The following is an 11,676-nucleotide window of genomic DNA, read 5'->3' on the forward strand; positions in this document are numbered from 1 at the left end:
TTCAATTGCAGAATTCTTGTTTATTATACAAATTGTACATATTTTTTATATGAGATGTTAGATACTGAGGTATTGCAACAGTCAGCAAATTTGACTGTAAAGTAACCAATTGTGACAGGGTTTTTTGGAACATGAAACAAACACATTAAAATAATTGCGTTTTTATAATTAATGATTTTTTATAATACAATGATTATTGTGTCACCTGCATAGGGATTTGCTTTGTCTTTAGCTTCAGATTTTTGTTAACAATCAATAGCATTTAAAAAGTTTTGTTTAGTGTATTCAAATTTTATACACACATTGGTTAAGTAGATTTTAGTTTTAATAGGTTACGGTCATGGGGACATAGAAAACAATTGTGGTCACTTTCGTTTCCCCAAAAAACACTTTTGAACAATTCTTTTTAACCTCTTCAAACTTGGCATGAATATTGGTCAATAGGTGACTGTAATTGACTTAGGGTATACACATCGAGGGGTGAATGCAAAAAGGTTCTAAGTGACATTAAATAAAGAAGCAGATAGAACCTTTTCGCTTTCACCCCTAGACATGAAAGGTCATGGTCATGGGTACCTTGACTAGTTTTTGTTTCTGATCAGTTATTTTTGAACAACCTGGTGTAGAGTCATGGTCAGTAAATGACCTATTGATTTTAGCGCTCAGTAAATCAAAGGTTACTGAAAGTCATGGTGACTTTCCTAGAAAAATCATGGGTGCTCTGGACAAGCAACACATCCAATTTGCTGAATTCTTGTATTTTGTTTCCCTAATATTACCTCAGTATCATACAACTCTTGATGGTGTGAACTTTCATTTCTGTTTTGAAGTGTAGCTTGTGTATATTTTTGCTGTAAGATTGTATTGTATTGAAAGATTTTAATACAAAAGAGGATATGTGTGAGAACTTGTGTATGTTTGGCAACAATATTTCTCTTTTTGGTTTAAGTAATTCTGTTCATTATTTATGAGGACAATACTACAACGCATAAACTAAGGGAACCATCATGTATGATTTTTGTTCGCACTATTGTTCTTGTTTTATTACAAAGTAAACAGAACATGGTGTACATTTAAGAACAATTTTAACAGCTAATTTAATGAATATGCATAGTACAGTCATAATGTTTTGCCCAGTAACAAGCAGATAAAAGATTTAGAAAGGAAGTAAAATTGTTGCAGAATTGATTGTATTTGAAACATGTAGTATTGCTTATTGTTTTTTATTTATTTATTTTTAATTATAAAAATATACTAGTGTGCAGATTTTGTAATGATTCTGTTAGTGCTATTTCTATTCCTTGTATGTTGTATTTCAATGAATAAATGGTCTGTTGATAATTCCACTTTTTATTAAACACCATGTATAATGAATGATTATGTATTTTACTTTATTATCAAGAGACTTAATAAATGCCATTCACTTAAGTAAAAATATGTAACTGCTTTCTTTAAAACAAAAAAAATGTCTACATGATTAGGGAACTAATGTCATTAAGTCTGACCTAATGACAACTAGTAAAAAACTGATATTTAAAAAATGTAATGGCAAAAATAAATACATAAAAAAAAACTAACTGAAAGTGTGAATTAAGATGGAAAATGAACAACCAACATCATTCTCAGGCACCCAGGCACCACAGCTGGCTATATTCTGATAAACATATTTTGCAGCAATTCAAATTAATCCTTTTCAAACAGTTCACACAGAACCTTTCTCTTCGGAAAACAAATTTAAAATGTAAGTATTACAAACTTTCAAACTTGATTGAAATAAATGTTGAGCTTAGATCTAAATACCATCAACCTACCGCATGCATTGGACAACTAGTTTCAATTTAGAAGTTGTAACTTCCTTGAACTTAATTGGAAATATTTGACATGTTTAAACATTTTGGACCAAATTAATCTGCATTTGATCCATCTGATACAAATTGGTATTGTTCTTTTTCAAAATAGCTTATAAAGCTTGCAGATAGGATAACGTGGCCTTCCTTTCTTTTTAATGATACTAATACTACTACTAATAATAATAAAAATAGTATATGTAAAACATAACCATGACAGCAGGGAACAGACGGGATCCTGAGAGGCCTTCCAGAGGGAACACCAGAGGTGCGGGAGTCAGTGTTCCAAACAATCCACCAAACGACACACATAGGTATGTTGTATGTTTTATCAGTAAATGTGTGTAGTTCATATTTATTAGCTTTAGCTTTCTTTTTCTTAACGAAAAAAGTCTTGCACTGTCTGGGTATTGTAATTATAAGGCCTTTATGTAGTCATTGTCTGCCTCATTTTGCCTTGGCCGTGACCATAAAAACTTTGGTCATAAAAAAATAAGATATTTATATGGAACTTGGTAGACATGTTGCCAGAGTCGATTTACACTTATATAGCAAGGTTCATAATTTTGGATTTAATAATTCTCAAGTTTTGCCCTTTCTACTAATAAACACATAAGTGTTGGCATTCTCTTTGCATTTCTCTTGCTGGTTGATAAGGCAAAAAAAAAAATACCTGTGTTTCCTGTGACATGGCGGAAAAAAATAGGGTCGGTCGGTCGGGATTTTTTTTTTTTTTTTTTTTTTTTTTTTTACAGTTTCCATATCATGCAATTTTCTGTTGAATAATAACAATTATGTTATATCTAAGCGTTTCATAATTTACAAAAAGTCACAGAAAAACACATTCGACTACCGTATTTTCCCGCCAATTTTGCCCATAAAATCTGGTGTTTTTTGTATACAATACTCATTTATAAGTCGCGATCGGTTTTAAGAAAACAAATCCAGCACTTCAATTTCTACAGATCTGTGATTATGTTCTACCCAAACAGTCAATTATCAACTAATTTGTTAATTTGCATGAGGAAAATCGCCGATTTTCTTGTCAACTGTGAGCTCCTTAAACTAGGCCTTAAAAATAGAACAAGTAAACGTGGATATGGATTTATTTTACTTATCTTATTTTCGTACAATCAAAGTTTCATTCATATTTATAGTGAATTCAAACATTTCGGTCATTGTTATAAGATTCCCAAACGACGATTATTGATTATTATTTTTTCGATCGTATGGTATTTTCTTACCAGCCTAGGCGAAATCTTGGCAATCAAATGGGATCGTACGGTATCCGACTGACCGAATTAAATACAAATCATAGCCACTCGCCTTTGATATTATCACCGCTCGTGCACTGACGTCACAAATAGTACCGTTTGATCTGCAGCCGACACATTCCAACAAATGTGTCGTTAACTTTCGAAGGTTTTTAATTGGATTTCAGTTGTTGGGACTTATTTTTGATAAGGCGAAATAAATAACCATTGATAATTGCGGATAAATTAATGTAACGATTAGTGAAATGTGTATTGGAACATGGCAAGTAGCCTGCAAAGCTTTATCGTAAGAAGCCTGCATGATATACGCAATGCCTAATCGTAAAAAGAAAGTTTTATTTGGGACATGAATAAATAACACCGCAAGCTATAATCCAAAATATTTTCATTTTAAAGACTGCAAAATATGTCTCTTGTGATTAACCACGTGTTTGGACCGTAAACATACGTTTGCCAATTTGAAGATATCGGACAGGGTTCGCCGCCCTCCGCCATTTTGTATTCCTGTTGACATAGCGTCTCTGTAATACATAATAAGGAATGAAAGTTTATCCGGGTACATAGACAAAGAATGAAAATAATGATGATATATTTAAAAAAAAAATATAAAAAAAAATTACGATATTTTTTTATTTTTTTTACTTTTATGTCTAATAAAAGATTAGGGTCGGCGAGGAAAAAATAGGGTCGGTCGGGTCACCGGAAACACAGGTTTTTTTTTTTGGCCTAAGGTGCACAAACATGAATGGCTTTAGCAATGTAACCTCCATCACTGACAGTTAAACCAAAGGTATGTTTCCTAGTGGGCCAAGATCAAATGAATAAATGTCCAGAACACAGTACCTGAACAATTAGCATTTATAATGGTAGTGGTATAATTTTACTGATTCCAAGTATGTCTTGTATATGATCCCAAAACAATTCGAACCTTACTTGCTAGTCTTAAAAGCTAAATAATTTTACCGGTATGCATTTGGCATCTATCTTGTCTATTCTAGGAGAAAATTGTTTTCTCTGATAGCTAATAAAGGGCATCATCATGATCATCAGAACTGGTTTGATATTTTTGTAAATTGATATCCAGAATACATCAAAAAAATGTTTTTGTGGTAAATGAAAAAATGCACTCGTTTTAGCTCAACTTCAAAAAATAAGGAGGCTTTACTACTTGCCCCGGTGTCAGCGTCCGGTTGAAGTTTTAGGGCAAGTTTGCATTTTCAACTAGAACTCTAATACCTTTGATTTATTTCACTTAATACTTCACACAGTTGTTCAGGACCATTATACAATGAGGTAACATAACTCCATATTATCCTAAATACAAATTATTGGCCCTGATTTATTTAAGAACGATGGATCAAAAGTTTTAGGGCAAATTGTGTCAGGTTAAAGTTTTAGGGCAAGTTGGGATTTTACAGATAACTTCTTTACCCTTCATTTAATTGATTTTATATTTCACACCATCATACAATTAGGTTACAAAACACTATTTTATCCTAAAGGCAAATAATGACCCCTGATTGACTTAGGAACTTAGGTTAAAATTTCAGGCACATTGTGTCCAGTTTAAGTACAAGGGCAAGTTGGGATTTTCACTAGTTAACTTCTTTATCTTTCATTCAATTGACATAATAATTTACAAAGTTGGTAACGGCCATCACAAAATTAGGTTACATAATTCCATATTAACCCTTAATACAAATTATGGCCGTTTGATTTTGACAGGCATAAAATATTTTTAAGCAAAGTGAAATCTAGTGATTAGGATGACTTACACCATTATTTGGGCGGCTTCGTCAAACTCGCCTATGGTATCGAATAATTATAGTAAGGTTTGACATAAGGTGACCAAACTTGGAACTGGGTATTATATATAGAAAGACTTTGTGGTAACCTTTCAAGAGATTGTGTTTGGAGCTCAAAGGGTCAAAAACAAGGTCACTGATACAAACAAATAGAAAAATGGTTCTACTGAATAACTAAGTTAGGGTTGACATATTGCAACCAAACTTAGTATACAGGAAGAGTTTAAAGAGACCTTTCATGGGATTGTGTTTTGGGCTCTGAGAGTCATGGTCATGGTCACTGTTACTAAAATAGAAAAATGGTTGGTACTGAATAACTTTAGTTAGGGTTGAAATGTTGTGACCAAACTTGGTATATAGGAAGAGTTTATGGAGACCTTTCATAGGATTGCAAAAGGGGCCCCTAGGGTCAATGTTACAAATAAAAACTGTCCTTAGGTATAGAAAAAGTTGGTAGTGGATAACTTTAGTGAGGGTTGATATATTACGACCAAACTTGATATATAGAAAGAGTATATGGAGAGCTTTCATGGGATTATGTTTGGGGCCCCTAGGGTCAAGGTCAAGGTCACTAAAAAGAGATAACTGTTTGGTACTGAATAACTAGGTAGGGTTGACAATGTGACCAAACTTAGTATGTAGGAAGGGGATTGCAATTGAGGCCCATAGGGAGAAGATCAAGGTTACTGTTACTTAAAAGTAGAAGAAGAAAAAACAGTTTTAACTGAATCTCAAAACGAAGGCTGAATTTCTTTTGTCGATCATTAAAAATCTGGTTTCACGCATTATTCATTTCTAAGACAAAGTGGCATATAGTCGAACATGCTGTCCTATGATAGCTCTTGTTTTTATTGTTGTGAAATTTGAATGGTGTGCTGTGTCTTTGTTTTGTAGTGCTGGGTCATTGGTTTCCAGGGCTGATATATACCCTTCTCTTGAAAGTGACAGAACCTCTAACGCGCCATTGAGGTAAAATTTATTAAGGATAAATGAAATACTATACTTAGTACATTTACATTTCATTGTGACTGTAGACTAATCTGATGAAAGGTACTTTAAAATGACGAAACCGTGTTTCCTAATCCAATTTTAGCCCATCTGTTTTTGAAAAGGCTTTGAAAAATGTAGAGTTGTTCCCCTTGTTCAAATGGATGTGACAATAGACAAGCAATGGCTTTAACTGTCTTTGACAAATATGTGTTCACAATGTAATAATATTATGCTTTAAATATCAATGTATGTTGAGTTGTAAATATCCATGATGTATCTAGATTTTTTTAACTGTATTATATCATATGGTTTTCAATTGTTTTATGTATATATTTTGTATAATTTTGTGTCAATGTGTTTGATGGATAAGACAAACATAGTTTTTGCATCAATTGTACAGATAGAATTAGAGTATTAATTTATTTCCAGAGCACAGCCTTTGCCCCCAGTTGGAGCGCAAGGACATGGAAGAGGGCTGTCAGCTAATTACAGGGATGGAATGGATGACATGCCAATGGTGGGAGGTCAGAAGAAAAGTCTCCCGCCTATAGAAGCGAACAGTGGAGAAGATGCTGAGGTGAGGAAAAGGAAGAAGAAAAAGAAGAAGACCAAAGGCAATGATGATATGGAATTAAGCAACAGAGGCGATAAGAGTGACTAGACTATAGCTAGTATGGACATGACTCATACTTGCTGGAACAATAATTCAATCTTAGTCTGCATACTGTGATATTACTTCCAATAATCATCTTAAACACATATATTTATAGAAAAAAGCGATATACATGTAATAAAAGAAATAGAGTAACTGTAGCTTATCAAATTTCAACATTTCACAGCTTTGATTCATAGTTATAGGAAATCTTTAATATTCAAAATATATATTTCATTGAGATATTCTTATTAAAACTGACTTGATTCTTAAAAAGAACATTTGATACTGGCCTACATAGTTGAACTCAAATAGATGTTGGTGACTATTTTAAAGATTAACGCAAAATACCAATTATCATTATCAAAACGGGTTATTCAATTCATATATGTAGTATTCAGAGATAAGTTAAAGCTCCAGCCTGCATAATAGGATCTGTAATTGTATCCTCATGACACTGCATTGGCAATTTTTATGTTTGTATTTGAGATACTACAAGAGATAAACTATTTTTTAATTCACAAACTATTCTTATTTGTAAGAGAAGAATTTGTAAACTGAAAGATTATTTAATTATATGCAGCTATTAGCAATCTTAGATAAACAAGGTCAAGTCCATGTAAGTTATGTCAAATGTATGATATCTTAAACCCTGCAAGTTTGTGTGTCAAACTGAAAATATTTATAACGTGATATTAAAGACAATCAAAAATGGTACAAGAGCTATTATGTTACTTCTTCATTGATCATATTACACTGGCAGTTTATTTATTCATATTTGTAAAACCTCTCCTAAATACATCTCAAGTACAAAACATAAAATGTGGAGTCATTATGTAGAACGTTTATGTATGGTGGCGTGATTGTGTGGAATTCCCCTATTTATTCCATAACAGCAAGTTATTGATTCTAAGCTACTGATGTAATACCTGCAATATTCCCCTACAGAATGTCTGATAAGATTGCTATTGACAGAAGGAAGAGATTATTGGAAAAATCATTGTGAATATTACTTTTGTTGTCATCTGGTTGTGAGTTTGGTATCCAAGTGTATAATATATCATCAAGTATTTATTTATTTCCTATACAGACATCGGTGTATTTGATATCATGATGATGTATATCAAGAGCATAATAATCATTTTAATCATCCTATTGTCTTATAGTGCCTCATGTCATTTCTTTTGTTTGTACATGTGATGTTATTTGTCATTCAGATCTATCTATATTTTTAGCTAGTCCAGTTATTGTCTAGCCTTGGGGTTGTTGTCGGCTGAAGCATAGTCTGTTGTTCTGCAAAATGTTCAAGATATTCAAATGAAACTTGGTACACATGTCGCCCTTAGACAGTATGCAGCAAAGCTCAGAAATCTGGTTTTAGTAATTGTTGAGCTATGCCCCTGTTTGATTAAAAAAAAACAATATAAAAGTGTTTGCGGTCGCTCTGCGGTGTGGTTGTTAAACATTGATCAGTCTGAAATGTTTCTGTATCCGTCCACATGATCTAAGAGTTATGTATGCGCATTTCTTGCTGTGCTTAAAAGTATTACTTAGTTTTAGTTTTTTTAGATTTTATATGCTAACATTTTATTTAAGAATGATATAATCATTTACATATTTTGATGTTTTGTGCCATACGTATGCTTAAGTCCTCAAGTTATGTATCAAGTCATGTTTCATATTTCAAATTATTTTGAAATCACATTATGTGCACTTTACTTATGTGACTATTGAGACTCGTTGTGATTTATGATGATGATCTATAGCTTTACTTGCATCTAACCAAGAATTCCAGCAAACATGTATTCATAAACACTTTGTTAATTCACAGATGTATCTACAGTTCTATGATTGTGTTGCTAAATGTTGCTGTTTTGTTAAAATGTTAAAATTATACAAAAACATTTGTATAGATACGGATTCCTATAACCAAGAAAATTGAGGAAAATAATGCCAGATAAAAATATATTAGTATAAAAAGTATGTATATATACTAGAGTATCTTTTTACATTGTACAACAATGGTTAGTGTTTTTCAATTTATGAATGTGCTGTTTAAGTCCAAAAAACATGTGCTTATTGAGTGCCATAGTTATGTATAACAAATTGTGTAATATAATATCATGTCTGTATATAAGTTGACAGTTGACAGTTTAAGTTTGTTATTCGTGTTAAAGTTTATTATTTGCTATATATGTTTTGAATGTGTTAAAGGCCTTAATGTTGGTTTATATCTTTACGAAAGGAACCAAAAACACGCTTTATGAAAGCTGTAATAATTTTGCCATAAACCACTGTGCTTCACTTAAAAATGTTTTACAACATGTTAAGTATATCGTATATCACTTATAAAGTTTAATATTTCGTAAACAGCTGTGGTGAGCAAAAATAATAATCTTCAAATGCAATAAAAGCATTGTAGTAACCCTTTTTCTACCCATCATAATTTTGCCTCATCAGTAAGTGGTAAAATATATGACAATATAGTTAAACAAATTGTCTATATGAATATGTTTGTTATTTCAATATTGTTGTAGGGAACCAGGAATAGCATGTAATTATGTGCCTTATAAATTGCTTACCATTGAACTAATTTTTGTTAAAAGGTATTTAAGGTATTCAAAAGGCGTCCTAGATATCATTTAGGAAGTATAAATAAGGTTGAATCGGGAAGAAAATATCTGTGCTCTTTATCAGACTTACCTATATGATATGTCATACGATATGCCACTGAATAATGTTTACCTAAATAATTGAATGGCACTTGACGGCAATTGAAATATTATCAGCTTGTCGAAACCTTATGTATCTAAGAGCCATAAATATTTACCCAGTATCTTGACGATATGGATAATGCAATGTTAACCCTTTTAAATAGAAAATATGTTAAGCGTGGCCATGAAATGAATGATACTTTTAAGGTAACAATTGAAACCAATTGCAATGTAATAAACATTATCATGTTTGTTAGACCTTCAACTGATATAATTATGGTAACCAATAATCATATGATTCGGAAGTTTTATCCAACATTAAGTCACAATTGAATTGTATAACTCAATAACAAGCATACAATTTGTACTTGACAAAAGGACAATGTCCTATTTTTATAATGCTGTCATATCTGGTATAAAAATGCATGTTTTATAATTAACAAAATATATTTGTGTAGTTGTGCATGGGTTTAACAGAATGCCCTATTGTTTTGTAAATTGTAAGCGAAAAGAGAAAAGAGATATCAGTATACTTGGTTAAGTTGCCCGATTTATTTTACTCAGGAAGTAATATGATATGTGAACAATTTGTAGTAAATATCACAGTCATTGTGAACTATTGAAATTCAATAGCTTGTAGGAATGTTATGGGGATTTCCCCTTGATAAAAAGAGCCAATAAGAAAAGCTCATTCTGTGTGAATAATTTATACCCCATGCTTTGCCAGGTTTATATTCAGCAGGTTTAATGCATCTTTAAAGTGTTATATTAATGTTCAATGTTTGAATACCTTATCATTGATGTATAGAGGTGATCGTTTTCGGTACTTGTTGAGCATGTAATAAGCTCTTTATCAAAAGACATGATGAATCAAGTTTCTATATAGCTATTCCTTCTGACCCTAATACCAAATATGTACTTATGTTTGTACGTTGTTTTTTACTGTCTCCAATCTATCAAATGTATGATTCATATTCATGGTGTGCTGTAATTAGAGCCTTTCACTTCGTTGAAGTGTATAGTTCCTGATCTGAAATGTTTTTATTAATCAAAATAGCCTTTTTGTTATGAATCAAGGGTTGTGTTGAGTGCTACCATGTTTGCTTTTATTGTGTTATAGTTACGTGAATCTGTGTCATTGCTTTATGTATTTGTTTATTGCCTTGGGAGAGTACCTGCTCAAAGACATAGAAACATGAAGACATCTTGAATAGCATTTAATTTGATTTAACAATCAGAATCGACATGCTTTAATATAAAATTATAATATGCACATGTGTATATGCATTTAGTATCTAGTTGATCGATTAATTATCTGATTTATGAAATTATGATCTACTTGTCTGGTCTTCTGTTCAGCCAATTGTTAAATTTTAACTCAGAGGTTTACATGTTTGCACTTCAAAGTGTGCACATCGCATAAGTATCTAAATATCAAGGTGTTGGCTATTACTTGTATGTTTTTGAGTAATTGGTTTGAATATTTGCAGTGCAGTTAGCCTTTTTAAAATCATTCCAGTAAACATTACATTGTTTGTATATGCATTAAATGCTTTTGTGTTATTGTTATGAATGATTCTTGAATAAAAGTTTTCTTTATCTTTAGTTTTGTACTTTTTAAAGTAACATGTTACTTTCTAATACCATTAAGTAACTGCAATGTATCTTCCTATTGTGTTTTCACTGACGACCATAGCAATACAGTAGTTGAATCAAAATTATTTAAAATGCGATATACAGGGTCAATGTTTATATGAAAAACTACAGAACGGTCCAGTAGTCGAAATACGAACCCCATTAATGGCACAGGGTCAACACATTGACATAGAACTGAAAAACAGTCATAAACGAGAAATTTAGAACAACAAAAAAACTCTAAAATCAACCCACTACATGCATAAAACTTGAGGTGATTAGCAAGGATTATTAGGTACCGCCTTCGAAGGGTCTGTAACTCTGTTGAACATAAATTTACTAGGGGTTTAAACAAGTTTGTGTGCACATCCTCACTCTTATCCCAACATTCCTGAATAAAGTAAAAATGTAAATTTATGGTAACTCTTATCAAAGTATGTATGAACTTGAGAATAAAACAATGAATAATAAAACTAAAAAAGTAAACCCCAAATACTTATATGATTACATTTATTGTTGTGTTAAAGAGTGAGAGTTTGCCTGCTTGAATCATCTTTATGATAGCCACATTGTCTTAAAGTTGATAAGTAATAACTTTTAAAATGGGGTTTATGCTCCTGGGCTGGTCTTGTCCCGAAGGTTAGATTGTCACGTCTGGGCGTCTATATCTATTACCTATACAAAAGATCACCCGAGAAAAAACATATGCATGTATGGCAATACATACATTAAGAATACAACCTACGTTTTCAGCCTATG

At 32.0% G+C, this 11,676-nt stretch overlaps 1 protein-coding gene across 1 annotated transcript in view; it reads left to right on the top strand.

The window, feature by feature from the left end:
• Positions 1-10,881, top strand: part of LOC128234133 (uncharacterized) — a 99,834-nt gene extending 88,953 nt beyond the window's left edge. The window contains exons 11-13 of the mRNA XM_052948165.1: positions 2,068-2,161; positions 5,821-5,895; positions 6,346-10,881. Of these exons, the coding sequence (XP_052804125.1) occupies positions 2,068-2,161; positions 5,821-5,895; positions 6,346-6,577 (401 nt within the window). The 3' untranslated portion in view covers positions 6,578-10,881. The remainder of the gene's footprint in view (positions 1-2,067; positions 2,162-5,820; positions 5,896-6,345) is intronic.
• Positions 10,882-11,676: the final 795 nt, after the last annotated feature.

This window comes from Mya arenaria, chromosome 5, assembly GCF_026914265.1.
Source record: "Mya arenaria isolate MELC-2E11 chromosome 5, ASM2691426v1".
Taxonomy (NCBI): Eukaryota; Metazoa; Mollusca; class Bivalvia; order Myida; family Myidae; genus Mya; species Mya arenaria.